General features: G+C 48.3%; 1 protein-coding gene across 5 annotated transcripts in view; it reads left to right on the top strand.

Moving 5' to 3' along the window:
- The window catches only part of MYOCD (myocardin), a 290,754-nt gene that overhangs the window by 152,207 nt on the left and 114,216 nt on the right, over positions 1–24,331 (top strand). For all 5 annotated transcript variants that reach the window (XM_014962675.1, XM_014962674.1, XM_014962679.1 and 2 more), the window contains exon 2: positions 18,266–18,481. In XM_014962675.1, coding sequence (XP_014818161.1) covers positions 18,334–18,481 — 148 coding nt within the window. In that variant the 5' untranslated portion in view covers positions 18,266–18,333. The remainder of the gene's footprint in view (positions 1–18,265; positions 18,482–24,331) is intronic.

Below are 24,331 nucleotides of genomic sequence, written 5' to 3'. Positions count from 1 at the left end.
TACTGAGATGGGCAGGCTGAGGAAGAGGAGGGCCCCTGCACACAGAGAAGTGCGAAGGGGAAGGTAAGGTTATCCTGGCCAAGCCACACAGGTCTGAGCTGACCACAAGAGAGGGCACACTTGGTGCAGAAATGCTACTGCCAGACCTGAGTGACAGGTCCTCTGCCCGGCCATGAACTGGTCCATGGGGCTACACCAGCTCGTGTTGGATGGTGTATTGGTGGGACCTCACAGACTCTCTCCAGAGCATTGCAGTGATGGATGGCTGTGGCCCTGGGTGCTGTGCCAAGGCTCTGTGCAGGGCTCTGGTGCCTTTGGTGTTCCAAAAACTCAGTATGATGGACAGTCCCTGTCCTGAGGGCTTTTTAACCCCATCATAACCCCAGTGCCCTCGCCAAAACTGATATAATAGTAGTGTATTTTCATCTTAAAAATAGTTACTATCCTGAGGCTTCTGAGAATTTTGTGCAGCCCAGGAGCAGTTTTAAACCTCTTTTTAAAGGTATTCAACTGTTTTTCAGTGAAAGCTGTGCCACTGGCAGGCTGGCCAGGCTCTGGGATGTGCATGGCCTGTCTGCTTGCCTACAGCACACTGGCCATCACCTTCCCACTCCTCTCCCACCCCAGCCAGGTCCGTTTCCCAGCTGCTGTGCAGCTCCTGACAGGAGATGAGGAACCAGTGTTTGACACTGGGCACTGCATGGCCAGGGAAAGGCCGCAGGATGCAATCTATGGTACAGTGTCCCCAGCCACACAATCAGGAGCAGCAGATGTCACCACAGTTGGTAGCAGTCTCTGTGTTGTCCAGCGCTGTCTCCAGACCTTGGATCTTAGGGCTGAGGGATCACAGGACAGCCATTTGGAGACAAATGGCTGTAGCTCTTCTGGGTGCAGGGAAAAGCTAGAAAATGCTGGTCTGAGGGAACCCTTGAGTCTGGACATCACCTGGGCCATCAAGGCAAGCCTGTGGTTATATTTCACTGAAGTCATGTGTTCTTAAGTCTAGTTTGTGGTTTCTGTGAGGTCTAGCAAGGTGCCAAATGCATGGGTTTGTACAAACAGCATTCCCAGACATGCCCACCTTTGAGAGGAGAGAATACCACCCGTCCTCCCCTCCTGCTCCAGAGGTACCTCGCCCTGTATTCAGACACATGCTTTCCCACAGTATGACTTCTGTGGGCAGCGAGATGAGACCCAGGAACAGCCCAGAGCATGCTTATGCTGTGTGTGCAATGCCACCAGCACTTGCCACTGCCCCAGGCCACTTGCCCCACTCTCTCTGTGCACCAGGACAGAGAGCACAGTGTGCTTGCGGCTGTGATGGAGATGACAGTGGTGTTAGTCCTCACACCAGGCACCTGGCCTGTAGCCTGTCCCCAGCTTTCTTGTCAGCAGAACCTGCAAAATCCCTGATAGAAGTCTCCTTGGCTGACCCATTCCTTGTTGCCCCGAGTCCTGTGTCGTGCTGGGAGGACAGTCCCACCTGCAACATCAGGGGTGGGCAAGGACAGGCTCCCACCCTGCCATGTCCCTCCCCTGCCACGTGTGGATTGCTATGGGAGTGGTGGAGTGTAAATCCTTAATCTCCTGGGTCTCTGGCCCCTGTAATATATTGTTCTCCATTTCCCCCAGGGCTGCCTTGTTCCATTGGTTAATTGGAAAGTATTTATCTGTGTCATATTAAGAACCATTTGGGATAATTGTGAAATTGGCAGTCCCAGCCCTCTTTTGTTTAGACCAGGGTATAATTTGGTTAATTTTAATGTTTTTTTTAACTTTGCCACAAGAAGGCGGAAATTTAGATTCCATTATTTAGCAAGTAGCTCTGAGGAATGTCCTTTGGCAGCAGGGACATGTGGTGGGGCCATAGATCTCCTCATAGCCTTGGAGCATTCACTGTGCTGGGCGCGCTGAGCCTCAGCCAGGCCTCGAGAGCTCTTGCCACAAATTTAAGTCCTTTCCTCACGTGTTTCTCCTCCCTGCCTGCACTCCACTGTGCCACAAACCAGATTTGATAGGCAGTCACTGCAGCACATTCATCTGTGGAGGACAGAGATTATAAGCATGGCTTTATTGGGGGTCAAAAGAGAGGTCAGTCTAGTTGAGAGTCTGGTCTCCAGCGATGGGGACACAGCTAGAGGAGAGCACTGAATGCTCAGGGACTCTTCTTGCTGTTTTCTGGCCATCTGTGCCTCCGAGGTTCCTTGAACCAGGTCTAACATCTCTGCATTTAATATCTTGTGATGGATTTCTCTTTTCCAAAGGTATCTGAGTGCCTTTTGAAACCATCCAACCATTTGGCATGTGCCGTATCCTGCAGCAAAGAGTTCCACAGTTTAACTTTAAAGTAGGTGAGAAAATGCTTCCTTTCATCTTTTCTTAAACCTGATGTTTGAGCACTTCATTGATTCTCCTTGGTTCCTGCATTGAACAACCATTTTCTGTGGATCCTATTTGGGCCACTCCTGACTGGGCAATCCTCAAGACTGAGGTCTCCTGTCTCAGTCTTCTTCTTCCAAACTAAGAGTCCCAGCCCATTTCATTTCTCTTTTGGTCATCCTTGTTGCTCTTCTCTGTGGATTATTTTTCCCCACAGACATTACTTTACATTTGCCTTTTTATCACTCAGCCACTCAATATCAGGATATCCTTCTGTAGCTCTCCATGTTAGGTTTCTTCTGCAGGGCACTGAGTAATTGGGTATGATAAGGAAAATTTCTCTGTCTCTTTAACCAGACCTTTATGCTGACTACCACAAGCTCTAGCACAATTTCCTGCCTTTTGCTTTGATTAAAACAAGCCTACTCTTGCTCATTATTTCTAAACACTTATATTCTATAACAGCTGTTTCTTTAACAGCTTTTGATGAGGAAAGCCATTAGAAATATCCTTAAAATCCAAGACCACTCAAGTCACCTTTATCCAAGTGCCTTCAAATAGCTCTAGTAGACTTGAGGCATGAGGCACTGTGAAAGCCATTTGGATGTGTCTCTCATGTACCTTATATCTTCTAACCCTTCATTACTATTCCATCAGCATGTCCCATGATGATGCCAGGGTCTGAGATCTGAAAGCCATCTGAAAGCCAATCTGAAATTCCTCTACCTTGGTGAACCTGGCTGCACCTACTGATGTCTTTGGTGCCAAGAGCCTGTTTGTTTGTGCTTAGGGAAGGTTTAAATCTGTTCATGTGAGCTGTGGCTTGGGGATGTGGATCCATTGATATAATCCTATTGCCTCAGGGGGAGCCATAGTTGGTGATCTTTCTGGGGTATGAGACTGGGGAGATTTCCTCTCCCACCTGCGCACACTGCTTCCCAAAGGATATTACTTGACAGAATAAGACAAAACCATCAATGGAGACTCTTCACTGTATGTAGCTTTGTATATAGGTGTGTGTCCTTTCCAAGCCCAGCTCAGCTCCTACAGAAAAGATATTCCAACTATATTTCATGTAGATATGGTATGGAAACTCTGGGCATCTGTCCTTGTACACTGTGGGGTAATAAATATTTTCTTTTTCTGGCATCAATGTTATCCACGATGAAAGAGGTCTGTAATTCCTGTGCAGCTTTACTATTTCTCCTGATTCTTTCCCACACAGCCAGGGAACTGCTTTCTCAGGTGTTTCAGGCAGTTGTGGGTCGTGATCACTGAAATAAGAGGGACCAGTGCTGAGATTAGCAACAGAACCTGGAGTTCCAGTTAATGACAAGCTTTGCCTCTTGCAATAACTCCACCTGTACTTACCTAAACATGGCCCTTTTTGGTCACAGGCCTGGTGCTTTGAGTCTGGGTGATTTTGCAGATAAATATAGACTGGAGGATAGATTAAAATTTCTAGCCAGTAGAAGAATGATGTTCTTGAACAGCCTTCCAAACCGGAAAGAAGGGGCAAGGAGCCTATGTTGTTTCTAGATGAAGCTTGATAAGTTAATGGAAGGGATTTTATGACATGACAGGAATGATCCTAGAGTGAAAAATTAAATCATGGGATAATGGGCCTTGAATGTTTCATTTGCTAGAATCTCTGGAAGACTGCTAAGAAGAGAGGCATTCTTCAGTTCTTGATATTCTTTATTACACTATATTTTATCATCCCCATGCTCCAGAGCTTTAGTTAGTTGTCTGAAGAAACAACAAGTTTTCTATCCCTCTGATGTAGCCTTGGCTTTTGGGTTAGAGAAAGGGTCTTACTTTCTTTCATATCCCTTTGTCTAGAGAGGAGATCTGGATTTGGTGCACTGCTGCACTAGTGTCAGAGCACTCCTGTGTGCCTGGGTGAGGCATCTTGCTCACAGTAATAGGTTCCTTGGACTTGGAGCCACAAGGTATTTTGCCTTTAGCTGAACTGTCAGGTCCCTCTGCATTTTTTTCCTTACTTTATGGAATGAAGTGTCTGTTCACCTGGATTCACCATGGAGGTTCATTTTTAAATGTCCCATGGGTGCAGGGAAAGCAGGTAGATGTTTAGCTACTTTTGTCACTGAGATAATTGTAAGGGATCAGAATCAAAGACCAATGCATGTCTTGTCCTGCATTCCTCTGTAGAGAAATGAGTGTGAATCATGGCTAACCAATGATCTTTCTCCTGTAGATAGAGGGGCCTCCTGCAGGTCTTGGTGTGTGTCCTTTCTTCAGCCCATGAACAGTTCAGTTGCTCTCTTTAATGGACACAGCTGCCACAGCACAGTGAGTGATGCACCTCAGGATACTCTCAAGCTTCAGACCATCATGTAATCATCTTTCATTTAAAGTGGGGACCTATGTGCCCTGCAGCATGTTGCACAGCCATGGGTTTCTCTTTTGCCTCAAGATGGTTCCCGTTTGTAAAAGCTATTTACCAAGCTAGAGAGGGACTGAGAAGGGGGTCCCTCCTTGTTCATCATGGGCTGGTTATGACCGCATAGTCTGGTCCCTTGGTCCATACAGAGCTGAGAAAATCCAGTGGGAGACTGAGGAACGTGGTAGGCTTGGTTACTCTGGATCTGGGAGCAAGGAGATGAAGGGTGCTTGAAACTTGTTAGAGGGAAGAGCTAAAGCAGAACCTTTCACGCAAGCTCTGTAGCCACTTCCAGCTTGTGGAAGCCCCACCCATGTTCCACTCATGGTTTCCAGTTGCAGTGTCTATGATCTGACAGTTGCAGCAATGCATTTTTCAGAAAATCAGACTGCCCTGGAGACGTCTGCAGCATTCAGCACTGATTCAGAGTGGTGGCTAGGGAGCACAACACGCTGGAGAGGAAACCCCCTCACAGCCCAGTCCTAAGCCACTGGCCACCACTCCACCATCCAGCCTGTGCTCTGCAATCCGGACTCCTGCTCCCAGCACTGCTGGGCATTGTGAGCATCCACTGCCAGGGACACTGACCCACCCATGAGCACAAGGGATGTCCCTTTGCTGGCATAGGGCTAGCTATGCTGTTTCTGAGACTTCTCCGAGGAAAGAAGTCTTCTCTTCTTCTCATTTCATGGATGTGGTAGAGAATATGATGTCTCTGGAGCAAAGTGCTGTGGAGCAGGTCTACAGGTTGAGCAGCACTTTATTCCTGCACATGGGACCTTCTTTCTGTTCCTTCTCGTTCGCTTTGGACTTGCCATGCAGCTGTAGGCACCTTCTATTGACTCTTCTCCATGTTAAAGTGTACTTTGACATCATCAGTGAAGACAAGAAGACAGGCTATGCACTGGATTCCCTGTGGAGGTTTATTTTTAAACTCTTACTAGGCATCTCTGTTAATTTATCAGTGGCAGTGGCTTGCACAGGATACACACCAAAGCCCAGATGCTTCAGTGCAAGAGACCAGGGCACAGGCTGCTCCAGCTGCTGCCTGTGCTGACAGTCAAGGGCAAAGGAGACAGAGGTCTGGGCAAACACAGCCCATAGTTTTGCTAGACTCTGAGCAAGGAAATGCCAGGCTCTACAGAGATCAGCAGCTGTCCGCCTTTCCTGGTTTCTTGCTTTCTGGGGTAGCTGAAGGCAGAGGGTCAGAGGGTCCCCAGGTTGCCAAGCTGAAACGCAAAGTTGGACGTGACTTCTGTCATCAGACATGTTCTTAGTGTCCGTACCCACAGCCATGGGGCTAGAGAAGCAACCACAGGGCCTGACCCACCCAATGCCTGGGTTCCCTCCGTAGCCTGGCTCAGGTTAGTCCCGACTGCAGCACGAACACACCCCCTGGGCACAAGTCCTCTGCCAGCAGTCTGGGACCTTTCCCAAAGCCCTGCTAGGTCAATCTGTGGCCTTTCCCACCCACTGAATGCTCACTGTGCCAACTCAAGCTGGCGAGGCCCCCGCACCGGGCAGAGGCACCGTCTAAGGCCAGCGAGCTGGCTCTGCCTCCAGCTGCACTCCTGTTTGAGAACTGCCTTCATCACTTTATTAATAGTGTTTGTCATTGTGGGTTTTGTTTCTTCCCCTCCTTCTGGCATCTAATAAAGAGGCATGGGTCCAGTTTGCGCTCATTTTCCATTTCAAATCTCTGCCATGTTTTCTTTCTTTTAGAAAGATTTTGTTTATTACATTTCTAAAATGTAACAAAATAAGAGAGACAAAGATCAGACATAACCACAAATGCCGCAAAATTAGGACACAGTTAGACGATGCAGCAATAACCAAAGACATTCAAATGACCTTCTACAAGAGAAGCCAATGCTTGCTTGCAGAAGAGTGGGGAGGCAGCTGCTGGTAGTGGTGCAAGAGTCATCGGGAGAGCATTTCGAGGGTCATCCACCACAGCTAGACCTGCCTGGAGGCCACAGTGCCTCAATCTTCACGCAGGAAGAACTTGAGCTGGGAGCTGGGCTCTGGTGGCTGGTAGCAGTCACACTGGGGAGTGGGCCACATCCTCACCTAGGATGGGGGCTGTCCTGGGTTGAGAGACACAGGACTAACTTTTCTTCTAGTGCTGGGAAAATTGCACTTTTAGAAGACTCTGGTGTCTCAATTTGTGAAAATATTTACTTGATAGCCAGCCAGGCTCTGTGGGATTCAAGGTTTTAGTCTTTTCGAGCCTTGCCAGGTGCAGGGACAAGGAGGAGCAAAGCCTGGGCATTTGACCCAGGCTGGCCAACAGGATTATTTCATACCGGCATATTTCATACCGTTCATATTGAACGGCACATTCAATATAAATTAGAAAAGTTTGCTGCGTATCTCTCTCTCCCTTGATGGCGGCGGGTCCAGACAACTCCTTGCCCTGGTGCTGGAGCCCTGAGGCCTTCCCTTCCTCCTGAAGCCGTTGCGCTGGCAGTGTCCGCCAGTTGCCGTCCCTGCTGGGAGTGCAGGGCTTCCTGCTGAGAGAAGAGGCTGAGTATAATTCTTTTATATCTTATATCAGTATTGGGATTAATACTGGTTCTTTAGTGTTGTTGTTAATTATTTAGTCTTAGTCTATTAAATCTATTTATATTTCAACCCCTGTATCTCTTTGTATTGCCCGATTCCCCTTTCCGGGTGGGGAGGGGTCATCGGGTGATAGAGTGTAGACGACAATAGATTGTTATGGGTTTTCTTAAACCATAACAGGGGCATGTTGCACAACCCCAGGGCGGTGTCATGCCAAGTGATGGGGGCAGGCAGGGCTGGGGCTGAGACTGGAGCTGTGGAGCTGTGCACTGAGCTGTGTAGCTGTGCGGGCTGAGGGACCTCAGCAAGCTTGGTGCCACAGGACCCCCATAGGCAAATGAGCCTTGTAAGAGACACAACCACCTTCTGGTGGAGGACTCCAGGCTGCAGCATCCCCCAGCTCTCCACATCAGTAAGTTATGAGAAAACTCAGCCTGGATTTTTTGGACACTTATGTCCAGGAGCTCAGAAGTCTCAGCAGGATGGCAAAACCTGCTGTAGGGCTCATAGGAGCCCTCCACACTTCACTGAAATGAGAAAGCTGCTCATTCTGTCGCTGTCAGAGCCATGACTGGGTAGTAGAAGCAGTGCCAGTGTTATTGAAGTTGGTAGTATTAAGCACCAGGGAACAATTCCAGAGACCAGGGATTCCCATTTCACCAGAAAAGCTGAAAAACACAAGTTTTGATTGGGGCTGCCTTTAAACCGAATTCTGTTTCCTTCGAATTAGGAACATGGTTTGTCCTTTCTAAACAGTCCAGGTTGCATTGCCACTAGCAGAAACAGCTAATTGCTAAACATTTAAAAATAAAACAAAATCAAATCAAATAATAGTTCAGAAATAAGTGCTACTTTTATGAAAAGCCTCATCCTGCCTGCGTTCACGGCTGCTGGGGACGGGGCTCTCCCCAGGTGTGCAGGGGATGTCCAGTGTCTCGGCAGTGACAGCTGTGATCCAAGCACCACCCCAGCACACAGGACTCAGGAGTCAGACCCAGACAACTCACAAGATTAGCTTAAAAGCAGTTATGCAAACAGAACAAACATCAAGAACAAATCTGAGGTTGATAGCAGCTTTTTGAGCCTTCTCAGCATGCTTAGAACATTACCGCTTATTTTGAGATTTTTAAGTTTATTTTAAAATTACTCTAAAAACTACAAGCATGGCCCAGATTCAGGAGGAGGTGGTGTTTTATCTAACTCAGAACTGTTTGCATGTGCTGTCCAGTAAAGTTATAGTAGCATTTTTAACAGACTGTTTTGCCAGGAAATAGCCTGGACACATGAGCAGGGCTAAGAACTGGTGGCAAAGGTAACACAGGAACTGCAGTCCTTAAGTACTTCCAGTCTCAAGTCCAATGCAGAAACCACAACCACAGCTGACAGAACTCAAAGTGATTGTGTCAGAGGGCAGCAGCAAGGCAACCTGTGTAATGAGGGCTTGTAGCCCCTGTGCATTGGCTAGGGCTAGCTCACTGGCAGGGCTAAGGCTGTGGATGACTGCATAGGTTCGTTTTTGGGCTCAGTTCCCAACCAAACTTCTCCATCCATTTCTGGGGACTGCAGGCAGCTGGATTATAGCTTTGGTGTTTGCATCTCTTCCTCAGCCTGGACAGAGGCTGTGAATGGGAGAGCAGGCTGGCTTTGGTGGGAAGGGGCTTGCTCACAGGAAGGAACAGGAGCTGAGACAGCTGGAGGGCTCAGACTCCCAGCACATCAATGTAAAAACATATCCTCTGTCCATACAGAAGTGAAATTTTACTCCTATGCCTCCTGCAGTCCAGCTCCCCAGGCAGGCTCTGCTCCTTTTTTTAAATCTTTCATTCTTTCACCCTATGTGGACTACTCTGTTTTTCCCCCTTTCCCTCTGGAGCATTTGCTGTGTGTGTCTGGAGCAGAGCACAATGTCCCAGCGTTATCACTGCCATCCATCCCTTACACCGCCATCCGTCACTCACACCCCTTGCGTGGATGGGTCCCCTTAGCAGCGTGCTGGCTGCAGGGACATCTTTCCCTGGATGGTGCCAGGAGCTGGGGCTGCCTCTGTGCCACTGCAGAGCCTGTGCGGAGGAGCTGTAAGAGACAACATCAAAACTTGAGGAGCATGAACAAAAAAGGGGGATCCTCTGCACCCTGTCTCAGCACCAAGCTTACCCACACTGGTGGGCTCTCTGGCAGGCCCATCTCTTCCAACGGCTGCGACAAGGACCTCTGGCTGAATGAGACATCAAAGTATGGTGGCGATCAGACTCAGGGCTAATAATCTGCTTGCACAGAGATTTTCCAAAATTCCCGGCTCTTTTGGGCAATGTGATCTACAAGTGCTCCAACATTCACTTCCAACCACGTCAGCGATGATGATGTTCCCCCTCTGTTGTGGCATGTGATGTGGGGAGGGCTTGTTTGCCGCCTTCTGGCTGAAGAGCAACCAGGGCTGTAATAAATGCTATTTGGAGTAATGAAATACTTTTTTTTCAAGCTGCTGTGAATGAAGAGACTCCAAGCAAAACTGGAACATGTGGGTTGAACATGCTGGAATAATCACTGGAAGAGGCATGGAGTGGACATTGTCTCAGCTAATGTTAGACCTCTCCTTTTGAGTCCATCACACAGGGCATTTTAATAGCCAGTGGTGAGAAATGGAGGCTTTGGGAGTCTCACCTGCTCTTTGACTCACTGACAGGCATGATGATCATGCCCTAGAAATTCTTGTTTCACCCTGGTGAATGCAAAGGGAGCCTGGAGTGCCTGGCTTAGAAATTCTTGTTTCACCCTGGTGAATGCAAAGGGAGCCGGGAGTGCCTGGCTTGAGTGCCTGGCTCTGGCACCACAGTGTTAGGTCAGACAGACGAGAGATGTCTGAGAGCCACACCAGGTCACTGGCCTGAGACATGCTGTTCTCAAGGCCCCGGGTGTTTACTGGAGACTGTTGGTGCTCTGGGTCCAATCAGAGAACTGGCAGTGGGCACAACTCTGGATTTTGCACAGATGTCAGCTAAGGGATTTTGTATAGCACAGGCCTCCTCCCAGTTCCCCTGAGAAAGCTCAATGTTTAGCAAAGGTTTCAAGCTGCACCTTTTGGAAGGTTAATACTGACCCTGTATTTCTCTAAAAACCACAAGGTCTTGCAGAAGCAGCAGGCAGACATGGAACAGGAGGAGTGCTTTGCATTGCCTTTTCCATACCGTTCATCACTCAGAAATGTCCCCATGGGCTCACCCCATATCTCATCCATACTGCAGGCTCTGCTAGGCGTGCCCACGTGTCCCATGGTCACGGGCACTTTGCTAGCAAGGGAAAGAGTAAGCTGGAGCCTCAGTTCTGCAGCACTGCAGCAGGAGGACAATGAGGGCTGACAGCTCTTTGAGATGTCCAGCTCTTTGGGACAGCCCTTCAGGTAGTTGCCCTCCAGGGAGACATGTCCTGCCAAAATGTTAAACTCCAGCGACATCACTGTGCCAACCCATAGCCCTGTCAGCCTCACTTCCTTGTGATGATCACCACGTGCCATTGTATCAAACCATGGCCATTCAGCCTAATTTTTAAGGTTCTTCTCAATTCTGACATTTTCTGTGTTTGTCTTCCCTTGTTATCACTCCATGACATCACCTGCAATGGTCTTCATGGGATGTCCTTTCCAGACTAATAAATTTAGGTGCTACTACAGTACCCTAAATTACTTTGCAGAGGTCACACTATCCTTCCTGTGCTCACAGGGTAGCACAAGGGAGTCCTTGTCCTGGGAAAGGCCCTTGGGTACCAGAATATGTGCCATGGACATGGATGCACAAGCCAGGAATTAGTTCTCTGGGAATTTGCCCTGCTGGATCCTGTGAGTCCACATTAAGATCAATTATTTCAGAAGCGTACAATTTGTCGGTCTGTTTTTCTCCCAAATATTCTCAGCCTATTTAGAAGACTGACAGAGAAGTGGATCTTGGGAGCATAACCCATTACTTGGGTAATAACCCATTTCCTGATCGCCACTTCTTTTACTGGTTTTCACCACTCAAAGCTTCATTCTATGAAAAATGAAGGAAAAATCACTCCTTTTCAAAACAGCTTGAGAGGATGGGGCTAAGGCCAGAGCCGGGATGCTCTCCTGAGAACAGCCTCTATCTCTTCTCATCTTCCCCAGGCTGAAGGCCAGGAGCTGTGCTAGATGAAGACAGCTGCCACTTTCCATGGCCCTTGGGCAGCTTGGAGGAGATATCAATACTGGGAATTTGGAGGCTGGGAAGTAGATACTATCCCAAGACCCCTGGGGGTGTGAGCAGTTGGCAAACCATGCTGAGTGTGGGGATCACAATGTGACCAAATACTAGCTGAGTTTGCCTCAAGTGAAGATTTCACAGTATCATGTTCGCACTTGGTCCCACAGAGGGGTTTCACAAGAACGTGGGTGGAGCAGCTTGTTGGTGGAGGTGGGTACCCAGGCTTGTGGCAGGTTTCCTTGGTTTGTTTTCTATTCACTCGGGAAGTCCCCTGGCTGCCTTTCCAGGTGCTGCTCCTGAGCTGCAGCTCCTCATGTGGAGGTTGAAGAGGTGAGCAGGTCACTTCTCCAGGGCACAGGAGGAATGTGAAGATCTGTGGGAAACAGCCTGTGGGCTCCATGCCGTGCTGCTGCCATTAGCACCATCACATCGCTTTCTGTGTCCCTTGGGAGGCATGAGGGCATTCAGTGAGGGGAATCGTCCAACAGGGATATCATCTGCAAGGGAAAAAATGAGATAATAGCAGTGGTGCATTCCCTGGCAGCCCCAGAATGATCTCTGAGAAGCAAAGGTCTCTTCTTTTTCTGGGTGCAGGGGCAAGTGGTCAGAGTTTTCTTCTGCCTTGTCAAATGTGACATGAGTCTAAGGAGGACCAGGCAGGAGCTCGTACGTGGCAGGGTTTGATCAGCATCTACAACAAGATAGGGAATCCAGAGCTACTCCTACTGTCTGGGCACTGTAAACATCAGCTAAAACACACAAAGTCCATGTTTAGTGAGATGGTTTTATCAGCAACATTCCTGCAAGCAGAAGCCCAGGAACACAAACACACCACAACAAACACGTCAAGAATTTGATAAGGCCAAACTGCATCTCTGAACATCTCTCTCCTGGTTTTTCTCTGGGTATTTAAAGTTTTATGGTAGGTCATGATTGCTCAAGAGGCACTGCACATGCATTAGACTAAATGTATTTACTTCCACTTCAACCCCTGATAGAGCAAACAGGAAAGCAGGGGAGGATTTAGATGATCCAGTATCTGAGGAAGTGTAATCCATGCTCGTTCCCATTTCAGGGCAGGCAGGAGGTGGCACAGGGGAAAAGGTGAGAAGGTAGAAAGTGAAGATTAGAAGTATGGGTCCACGCTAGTGGGGAATAACTGTGTGGGTCATCAAAGCTGCATCACAGTAACCTAAGTGGGAGCCAGCCTCATGGGAGTGTCATTCATCAAGCCATTTTCAAAGGTTAGAAGCCTGAGCCCATGCAGGGTACAGGCAGGAGCCAGGTGCCTAAACATGGGGGTCTCAAGCCTGTAGATTTGCCTCAGGTCCAGCTGCCCTAGGCTCTGCATCCTACCTGCCAGTCGATCAGGGGGATCTCAGATGGTGCTGGAGGTCACTGCCCAGACACTAGGACGAGGCCTGGAGCCCTGCGTGCTTAGTGTGACAGAGAGCCTATCCACTTCCTTTGTTTTCTTTCTTTTTGGATTGCTAAGGTGCATTTGCAGGACTGCAGTGGCAACGAGCAGAGGACAAAGTGACTGTCCCTATGTTAGATCCCAGAGCAGGGCACAAGAAGGGTCTTGTGTTGCTCTTATGAGCGGCGCATCCTATTTCTGGTGTGCACCTGGGCACAAATGTCACTCCTGGAAAGCTAGAAAGAAGCTTGATCCTGGCATTTGTTTGATGTGTGAGACCTGAGGTGTGAAAGGAGATCGCTGAGACCTGGACAGTGAATTTTTCAGTTAGGAATTGTCCAGCCAATCAATGTTTTTGTTGGAAGATGAGCTGCTGAAGACAAAACTGCTTCTTGGGGAGACAGACCTAAAGTTTTTCCCCACTTCTTAAAATAATTTGGTTAAAGATGTTAAGAAAAACAAAATAGCAAAATTGTGAGTGACCTTGTTTATTTTGCAATATCTTCCTACCCCGATTTGGGACAAGGGTAAACTGTAAAAATGACAAGAAAGTTTTGCTGTGTGGGAAAACGGCTTCCTCCCAGCTGTGACAAACTCATAGCAGCCTGCAGAGCCCCAGGTGACGTACTTGTGTGTGGACGGTGTGCTGGAGCTCCTCCTCAGGCTGAGAGTTGGAGGCATTCAGCCTGGAGAAGAGAAGGCTCCAGGGAGACCTCAGAGCCCCTTCCAGTCCCTAAAGGGGCTCCAGGAGAGATGGGGAGGGACTCTGGATCAGGGAGGGGAGCCATAGGACAAGGGGGAAGGGTTTAAACTGAAAGAGGGGAGATTGAGATGAGATGTGGGGAAGAACTTTGCTGTGAGAGTGGTGAGAGCCTGGCCCAGGTTGCCCAGAGAAGCTGTGGCTGCCCCATCCCTGGCAGGGTTCAAGGCCAGGTTGGAAGGGGCTTGGGGCAACCTGGTCTGGTGGGAGATGTCCCTGCCCAGGGGGTGGGACTGGGTGCTTTTTAATGTCCCTTCCAACCAGGACCATTCTATGATTCTGTGATTTTATTCCTCTAGTTAACGCCGGACAATTTCACAACAGCACCTCTGCAAAGCCCGAGCAGCACCAAGCTCCCAGGCTGGATGAGGGCAGCGATAGCTCAGGGTTTAGCCCTGATGCTCAGCGGTTCTTGGTTGTGTCCCTACCTGCAGGTTGCTGGTGGTGGGCTGGGGGCTGCCGAGTGGCAGAGGGACACAGCCAGGACAGGGAGGCTGGAGGGAACCAGCCGACACACAGCCCCTTGCTGTGATGGATGGTGGGAATGGGGATGGTGTCTTTCTCTTGACAGCCAGCTTTTAGACAGATTTGGCCTCACTAAGCTGCCCCCATGCATGGGCCACTTCCTCGGTGAGTTACATGGTATGCTGAACTCTGAAGGGAGGTTGGGGAACCTGCAGCCACGCTCCCAGCCAGTGCCACTTGCCAGGGAGGTGCCTGCGCTGAGTGCCTCAGATGATGGCTTCCAGACCAAACCTTCCTCCGTAACTTTCACTCCCAAGGAGCAGGACTGCAGATCTCTGCAGATCTCACTCCCAGGGCTGCAGCCTGGCACAATGCTCAGCCTACATCTCCCCCCGTAGGACCTCAGAAGGCTGTGAGGTGTCTGTGGCACTGCACTGGCTGGTAGGGAGATAGGGGAGCGGGGCAAGGGGAGAGGGACACCTCCCCAGGTGTGTTGCTCCTTACCTCTCCCATAATGACATGGGTGGAAGGAAGGCAGCACCCAAGGGTGTTTGCTCAGTGCGGTCAATCTGCAGGGCAGGGCCAATGCAAACTGTCCATGTCATGTCCCCATACTCAGCAGCAGCAGTCATTGGGGACACAATGGGGACAGACTGGGGAATACATGAACACCCTATGCTGCTGTGCCTCAAAGCCAAGGAAGGGAATATGTGAGATGGTGTCATGGGTGGCATGACCTGGCCATACCCAAAAGTGCTCAGGTACCTCTCTTCGTCAGTGGCTGTCCCACATGTCAGGAGAAGAGCCCATCCAGCCTGGCCCGTGTCCCAGGGACTCAAGGTTGACATAGGGCCCAGGTTCCCTCATTACCAAGCTCAGCACCCAGCTCCAGGCTTCATGGACCACGATTCTTCATGCCCCTTGTGCTTTCTCTCTCTTCTCCTCTCCACTAAAGCTGAGGAGTTGGGTTCCCATACCCTCACTTTGGCCTGAAGAACACTGGGAAGTGGCAGTGGGATGCAGACATTGTGTCTGCTAGGAAACCTGTGCCTTTTCCTGACAAGTTATATATGAGATGAAGTGTCTGGTCCTGGAGGACCTGCACTGACTTAGCCCAGGAGAAGATCTGGCTGAGTCTTAGACTGTGGTTGTGGTGCCCCTTTCCTGACCAGAGGCTGCTCTAAGAAGACCCTGGATTTATGTGTGAGCCAAAGTCCTTGGGAAAGAGACACAGCCAAGCCCCACTTGGGACTTTATGGACGGGTAAGCACATCTAGGGGGAAGTGAAGCTGATCCTCATCCGTGGTATATTGCTCTCTCAACAGAAAGCAGGTCGGCTTGTAAACCAAGAGTCTGCTCTGGAGGATCTCCAGTGTCTTACAAGGAAGTAGCCATGAGCTGCCATGGTAGCCCAGCTTTGTGAATTTAGTATTTATAGGCAGAGAGAGATGGGGCATTGCCTGTACTGTGTATAGCTTCGCAATTTATATGTTGGCAGTAGTGGTTGATGGGAGATGTGCTCTGAGGCTCAAAAGTGTGCTTAAGCTTTGTAAATACAATCAGTTCAGGCTGAAGCGAGTGAACAATATGAAATGTTTTGAGGCCAAATTTGACTTCAGAAAAAAAACCACCATTGAGCCAGTGGTACTTGAGTGTGTTGTGAAGCATGCGTCTGCGGGGCTGCAGCGTGACCTCCTGGCTCAGACAGCAAGGACCCTGGTACGCTCACTGCAAATTAAAACGTTGCATATGCTCTGAGTGCAAAAAGATTGTACACAGTGCCTGTAAGAAGCTTTCCTGAAAGACTCTTGCCTCTGCTGGTGGTCTTGCAGCTTCGGCACTGGATGTCTGGCTCACGCTCTCTATTTTTTAAAAACATTAATAACCATAATCCATATAAAACTGTCATATTGGTTCAACATGTACGTCACCAAAGCCCTGACTAATTTATCAAAGATTTAGTCTTCAGTTGAACAAAGTCTCATTTTTGTAAGCAGATGCAGTTTGCTGGATTGTCCTATCATCACCCACCGTTTCCACTGGAAAGTTGCATCATATCAGCAACTTCTAAAAGTTAAAAATGTACATTTTAAAATAGTAATGTAAACACTTGCTGCATGTTCCACGTTAGCTATGAATTAGATAGCTCAAGGGCTAATGTTGCTTGTGCCAACATGGTCCTGCAGCCCTACAGGCACCAGTGGGTGGGTGTGCAGCAGACTGGTGGCCCCTTGCAGGGGTGATGGGGCATTGTGTAGCAGTTGCACCACTAAAAATAAGACCATGAGCTACTCGAGGGAGCTAAAAGTGCTCAAACAGAGGTGGAAACTGAGATTGTCAGTTCAAATACGTAGCACACAGCGCGGCCCTGGCCTACCCAGATACCTGCAGGGGTGGTTCCACCTGTAGTGGCAGCACATCAGACTTTGGTAGGAATAGCTGAGCACAGGAGATGGGGAAAGGACCACAAAAACGAGTGGAGAAGCAATGCTGGGAAGCATGCAGCAGAAGGGAGGGTCTGGTGTGGGGCTTTCTCAGGTAAGGATTGAGTTCGGATCAAGCATGGTTCTGCATTTTGTCTCAGAGCCCAGAGAGCAGGGCTGGGTATGGACACAGGCTGGGTATGGACAGAGCCTGTCCCAGGCAATGCACTAAGAACAGGTTTATGTCCCATCTGCAAAACAATAAAGTGACAGGCACCTTTGGGACCTCCTCCCTGGCCTCCCTGGCACCCCATGGGCACCCTACATGGTGAAACATGGTGTAAAACAAGGCAGAAGCATATGGTATCTGACCCACAGCTGGTGGGACACAGCCGTGGAGAAGGGTTAGGGTCGGTGGGGCTGGGCAGTGAGATGGGTTGGGATGAGACAGCAGATGGCAAAATCCCTGCTGGCGCTGGGTAGGAAGAAGGGTGTGAAACAGTCCTGGCACACGTAGCACAGAGGAGATGGTATCATATACAATGCACTATTCTTACTTCCTTATACAGTAAATTGGTAACTTTTTTGTATTAAATCAGATTTTATCACCTAGTCAATCTTGCACTTTTCTATTCTTGTTCTGTACAAATGACCTTTTTTAGCTCTCCTCGGCTCTTTCCTGATGGGACTCATTAGGAGCTGGTGCTGATTCTTACAGGCATTCACTTTCACTTAGCATCTGGAGATTTTTTTTGGACAATGCTTTGTTGAAACGGTCCTTGTAGCTTTCTTCTGTGCTTAGTATCAGCAGCTCCTCCTGGGTCATGTGCCTGCATCCCACAAAGGCATTTAGCGTGAGCTGAGTCCTTCCCCTCCCTGTTTCTGGTGAGATAGAAGTGTCATCAAGGAAAGCACCTTCTTGCCCAGGTGTTTTGTGGAAGTACAACCTGAATTTGCAGAATTTCCTGATGCATTTTGACCCTAAACCTCACATAAACCTTGGAGTAGAACAACATGGTAAAGAAACAAACAAACAACTCCTCTCATCCTCCTAATCTGGTTGAATTCTTCATAAATGCTTTCACCCTATCATGTGTGCTAATCAAAACTTTGATTTCAAAGCATAATTTTTGCAGGGTGTTTGTACAATTCCTGGTGTAACAGCTAGCTGGTATTTGCTATTTGTCATTTGTTATCTGTATCATGTAATTAGCAGCCTGTTCTGGGTCGTGTGGAATTATTTCTGTCATCCATTTTTCTCAGCAAACCAGAGCCTTATATAAGGGAAGATTGTTCTCATTTGTAGATCTGTTCTGTATTTCTAACAGTTCAAGAGCTCTCTCATGTGGGTGCCCCATGACTGTGTTTTTTTCATAACACCCCTGGCTTTCTGCAAATATTCTTTGCGTATGGGTGGAAATTCTTCCAGCAAAGCAGCCAAGGATGCAGACCCAGCAGACAAGGTGAATTGAATCAAGCAGGCAATAGGGAATCCTGAAATCTTCCCCTTCCTTCTGACACAGAGGAACAGATGGAGTAATTGTCTGTGGTCTGATTGTTTCACAAACGCCAGTCTTTGTTCACTGTTCCAAGGGTTGGTTGGGGACTTCATCCTTACCTGCTCCTCTTTTCTTCCAGAGGTTGCTTTGGTGTCTGCTTCTCTACCTGACCATCCAGAATCTGGACCAGTCCCTTCAGGCACGGGGATGAATGGTGTGATCAAACAGGATTGCTCAGACCACAAAAGTACACCAAGTGGAAATGAAGAAGAAAAGGTATCCAGAGAAAAGGCCACCAGCGAAGTGAGAGATGGCACCAAGCTCCAGCCACCACCCTTTGCAGAGCGGAAGAACGGTAAGTTCTTTCACCAGTGGGCTCAAGAGAGGGGAAGTGAGACTGGATAAATGCTGGGTTTGGGGCTCATCATTATTTTTATGTGTGGTGAAGTTTGAAGTTGCTTCTGATGGAAACACTTTAAGAAATGCTTCCTCAGTTCTGTATTTCTGGGTCAACCTTAAATGCTGTTGCTGGGCTTGAGGAGGTTACCAAGTTCTTTGTGATCCAAGTGTTTGGTATAATACTGGCTGAAATGTAGCATTTCAATGTCTTAGGAAAAGACCGATGTTCTGACTGTAGCTATGGGATTTGCTGGGGATTTAGGGTGATGTGAAGTTGATCAGTGCAGAAAAAACGGAGAGGGTATTTCATTTTCAAAGGTGCTGATAGACCCGTCCTGCTCTCACAGAGCAATGATGCTTCAGATAACCTTGCCTTCAGCAAAATTGCTTCAGATCAATGTACCAGAGAACAGAATCTGGCCAGGGCCTCTGCCAGGGTCATTTGTGGTTCCTTGGTCATGGGTCCAGAAACTAGTCTTCCCAGCAGATGTTGATCTGAGTTTCAGTGGAGATCTGTTGGTAGAAAGCTGATGGACAGAAAAACCCATGATTCAGCCTGCACAAGGCATGCTCAGGCTGAGGAGTTGTTTGCCATTTCTTTCAGGCAACTGTATAATATATGAAATGAAGAAAATTCCTCTTGTGCACTCTAAGGCTTTCAACGTTAAGTACTCAAAATATCGTGTAATGTGAAAGTGCAGCTCGAAGGCACTATTTTTACTTTGCGTCTTTGATTGTTTGCATTATTGTACAGGACCCAATTTTTCTCAATCACTATAAATCAGAAATAATCCAAATGATGTCATTGTGGCAATGTACTGGTGTCAGACTGGAGTAACACAGCAGAGAGCCAGGCCCAGAGTCTGCCCATAGTCAGAATAAGTCACAGCAGTGAGGGCACTTCTTTTCTAGAGTCTCAGATGTCAAAGTCTATCTCAGATAATACGATAACAACAGGAAACATGCCCTGGGCTTGTCAAAGGGGCAGTGTTAAGACTATTTGGTGATGTATAAAAATCACATTTCCCTGTAGCTTTCACATCCTTATTTTTTTGCATCCATTTTCCCACGTGATTTTTGTTATGGGAAGACAAAAAAGAACCATCTCCAGAGGCCCATAGGCAAAAGCTGCCTCTGAGCACGACCAGCAGACACCGACTGCACCGAGCCCTGCAGCACTGCCAGCATCTGCCCTGTGTCCAGGGCTCCTGCCCCCCACGGTGCCGGCTTGGTGGCCCACTGCAGCATGGCTTCACCCTGCAGCCCCTCTATGCTGGGCTGTTTGCAGAGTCTCTAAGTGAGAAGAGCCCCCCACAGTCTGGGCATCTCTCCAGCCCTTTGCTCTCCTCCTTTTGCTGCTTTTCCCTTTCTTTCACACATTTAGACAGCGTAAGGGCTCGGCTTTTCCTGCTGTCCCCGTTTGAGAACAGCCGGCTCCCTTCATCTCACAATATCTCAGGAGCTGGCGGGCCCACCAAATGTCATGCATCTTGTGTGGCACCCAGGCCTGCCTTTGATGTCACGTTCTCTGGTGTGACAGCTCCTGCTCCTGCTGGTGGAGCAGCCTGATGAGCACCCAGGGGACAAAAAGGGAGGGAGGCATCCCATGGCCCCACACGCTGCCCTCCCTAGTGGTACACAATAGTCACCTCCCCTTGCCCTGCAGGACATCACGGAACCCTTAAGCAGATTTGACCCCAACAAGAGCAGAACCTCCATGTCCTGCTTGGTGCCATTTCCTGGGTTGGCACAACAGGGACCTTCATCACCACCTCCCCACCACAGGGTGGAGGGTCGGTAGTTCGGATTTCTGTGAGGAAAAAGCAATATGTCAGTGTCTCCTCATATCCTACATCCAAGAAGAGCACCTGTACAGGTGTATTCACCGCTCCCACCCTCATCCCTCACCCCATGGATAAACAGCAGGAGGGAGCAAGGACCCAGCATCCAAGATTAGAGAATAACAGAATCATAGAATCACAGAATAGTTGGAAGGGACCTTAAAGATCATCCAGTGCCACCTCCTGCCCTCAGCAGGGACTTGTCCCACCAGACCAGTCCAACTTGGCCTTGAGCACCTTCAGGGATGGGGCAGCCACAGCTTCTCTGAGCAACCTGGGCCAGGGTCTCACCACTCTCACAAGAAGGAATTTCTTTCTGAGATCTCACAAGAAGGAATTTCTTTCTGAGATCTCACTTAAAGCTCCCCTCTTCCAGTTTAAAACCCTTCCCCCTCATCCTATGGCTCCCCTCCCTGATCAAGAGTCCTTCCCCAGCTTTCCTGGAGCCCCTTGAGGGACTGGAAGGGGCTCTGAGGTCTCCCCGGAGCCTTCTCTTCTCCAGGTTGAACAACCTCAACTGTCTCAGCCTGTCCCCCCAGCAGAGGGGCTCCAGCCCTCAGAGCATCTCCATGGCCTCCTCTGAACCTGTTCCAACAGGTCCATGTCCTTCTGATATTGGTGGCCTCAGAGCTGGAGGCAGCACTGGGTGGTTTCTCCCCAGAGGGGAGCTGAGGGGCAGAATCCCCCCGCTCACCCTGCTGCCCACACTGCTGGGGATGCAGCCCAGGAATTATGCCACTGAAGGAGGGAATGCCTAGGAATGAGTTGGGTGAAATGAATGTAACTGCCATCTGTTGTATTTAGGGATCTGCCAGGGCATGTAAGACCCCTTGAACCTAACTAGTGGCATGCCAGAACTGCTGCTAACGTTGTATTTCAAGGAGAAGCAAGTGCAAGGTGTGTGATCTCTACCTCCTCCTGCCCTGTTGCACTCCATCTACTGAGGGCACAGGGTGGGCGCACCTCAGCCAGGCAGGATCTGGCCCCTAACCCCTGCTCTTTCCAGCAGAGCACTCCAGCCATGGGCTGGTGGCCTGTGGTGGTTTGGTGGGCATTGGACAGACACCCATCTGTCAAAGGCACAGCTCCTCAGTGAGGACTAGCTCCTGCCTGAGTCTGAACTTTCAAACTGCAGTCTTTATTTGACTTAACATTGATTTAATAAAAACAGTCTAGCTAGAATATTTTTAAATAGGAAAATAGTCTTTTTAATTCTAGTATTACTCAAAAATGGCTCAGGGGATTTCATTTAAATTTGTGAAAATAAATCACCTTCGAGCAAGCAGAAAGCCCATTCAGCAGGACCTACAAAAACCCAGGACTGGATGCATAGGCCCAGGAAAATGAAGACTTGTTTCCCTACAACAAGCAGGAATCCTGACATCTGCCTGTCCAGCTGTAGCCCCAACCCCTGGTGTTTTTCTCCCCCTGGGATGGTCAAGCTGCCCTTTTAACTAAATCCCACAGCCCATAGTGTTTATATGCTTGATGACAACTTCTCCTACCAAGTTCTGGTCCACACTAGCCTGAACTGGGCAGAGCTGTGAACTGTTGTCTTGGAAGAGCCTAAGGCAAACATGGCTGTGGGTCTTCCTAAAGTCACCTCCACATTGGGTTTAAACATTGGACCAAGGAAAACAAAGGTGCTCTCTTCAACACTTGGTGTCTTAATAATAAGCTGAGTGTCCTGCTTGTCAAGATAGGAGTTCATCACTGCAGCTTAAGCATCCTTAGGATCCATAAACTGCTTTTCCTTCCCAGATCCACCTGAAACCTCTCAGATATTGATGTCAGGGCTAGTAGTAACACTCTGAAGCATCAATTCTCCTAGGATCATTTTCTTCAGCTGGTAACAGCTTCCATCCCACCCCATCATAGAATCATAGAATCATAGAATCATAGAATCATAGAATCATAGAATCATAGAATTGCCCAGGCCAGAAGGGACCTCCAAAGGTCATCCAGTCCGACTTCCCCGCAGTCAGCAGGGACACCCCCAACTAGACCAGGTTGCCCAGGGCCTCGTCGAGCCTCACCTTGAATATCTCCCATCTGATGCCATCCTGTCATGCTGCACACCTGTATTTTATTTGTGGTAGCTATACCATGGGAACAGCTTACAACTGTTGTCTTCTCTGGCTTGCATAAAGACTGCTCTTACCCTGCTCATTCTCTGTGTGACCAAAGGTAGTGATTTCTCTGTACGTCTTCCTAGCAGTGGAGGAGGCAGTGAGGATGCAGGCACAATGGAGGACTTTGGTCACACACCTCTCCCAATACCAATTTGGCCAGGTGGACTTCAGAAAGAATTTCATGATAACACTTACAATCACAAGAAAAGGGGTCAGAGGACATACAGGAGCTACTTACATCTCCTCGAAAACTGTCTTGGTGTGTATACTCAGTGTGTGAAATGTAGGCATCCTCTGGTACAGTCCAGAGACAACAAAGTCCTTGGCTCAGAGGTACTGTCCCATGTCCCCCGCTCTAGGACTCTGACAGTGAGATGTATTTCACTTACAGAGTTATCTATGTGTGAGACATCCTGTCTGATCTGATGAGGTTTCTCTGCCTCAGAATCTTTGCAGGATGGGCTCAGTCCCCTCTGGAGGGTCCCATTGCTCTCCAGTTACTATAGGACTTCAGGTGACCAGCTCTGACATCCATTAGAGAAGACATTAATTTGTCTCCAGTTACTTGTCCAGTTTGGGTGTCAGAGCTCCCACGGCAGGTGATGGATCTAGACCACACGTAGGTGGCCAGAGGCCACTGACTGGCTACTGCAGTTAGAGACCTGAAGAGTTCCCCTTGTGCCTACTTCAGTTCAGCAGCATGTTTGTTAACTGCTCATAATGTTTCCATACAGGTTTCCCATTGCTGATTTTGGAAAATAATGTAGTTAAACTCTTCTGTTTATTTGTGTAGTGAAATAGACCTTCTGACCACCAGCTCCTTTAGCCCCCTGCAACAAAGGGGAGGATTTTCAAGTGCCCATCTGGTTTGTGTTTAATGTAATGTGCAGAAAGGTTGCACATTTTCAGGGCCTGTGTTCATAAGTAGTAGATTGTACAACAGTTTATTACACAAATGGAGCTTTTTATTGCTGGGCTTTGTTGAGCTGCCAGTTGGGATAAAAAAAAAGTAACTTGCTTCGTAGTCCCTATCAAGCAAAATTAGAAAGCATTAAATTCTACTCAAACTATCAGCCATTGGTGAGCTGGTAATCAAATCCAGAAAGGCTGGTGGGAGGTCAAGACTTTCTTGCTGTTGGTGTTTCTGAATCAATAACTGCTATGAAAGACATGTAAGTGAAAAAAAAAAAAAAAAAGAGAGAGAGAGATGTCTGACCTAGATGTCATCACATCACAGTGCATAGGCTAGTAGAGGCAAGATACCTACAGGTTTGGGGGAGAAAACCCCACATAGTCTCTGCTCAGTCCTTGTGGTGAGCATGTGTTTTAGTTTAAATCTATATTGGAATGGTTATTAAATTACTATCTAGTCCCAAACAAAATCTAGCTCTTGTTCCACATAGCCAGGTAAGAGGTGTATCTACAGGAAGATTTTCCAAATTACCTTTGGATCCAAATCAAATAAATACTGCAAACACTGTATTGAACCCAGGTGATACCTAATCCGCAATGAAATATCAGCCTGCAACCTTGAACTGCACAGCCCAGCTTAATGCCACTTAAATCAGAATGTAAGAACTAAAAGAATTCCAGGAATCCAATGATATAAACTGTATTTTTAGAGCTGTGAGTGACTTGTGAGAGTGAAACATTGCAGTGACTAAAAATAGCACAAGCAAGGTTTTCCATGATTTATCACAAGAACGCTCACAGTAAGTTAAAGTCATTGAATGCTGTGATAGCAGCACCTACATGTTGGTGTGTTTTCAAGACAAGTCATTCATAACATATTTGTCACAGAGCAAAATTTCCATAACAGAGCTCTGAGATGCA

This window comes from Calidris pugnax, unplaced genomic scaffold (assembly GCF_001431845.1).
Source record: "Calidris pugnax isolate Ruff unplaced genomic scaffold, ASM143184v1 scaffold470, whole genome shotgun sequence".
In the NCBI taxonomy this organism is placed as follows: domain Eukaryota; kingdom Metazoa; phylum Chordata; class Aves; order Charadriiformes; family Scolopacidae; genus Calidris; species Calidris pugnax.
This window is presented reverse-complemented; position numbering and strand designations above follow the sequence as displayed.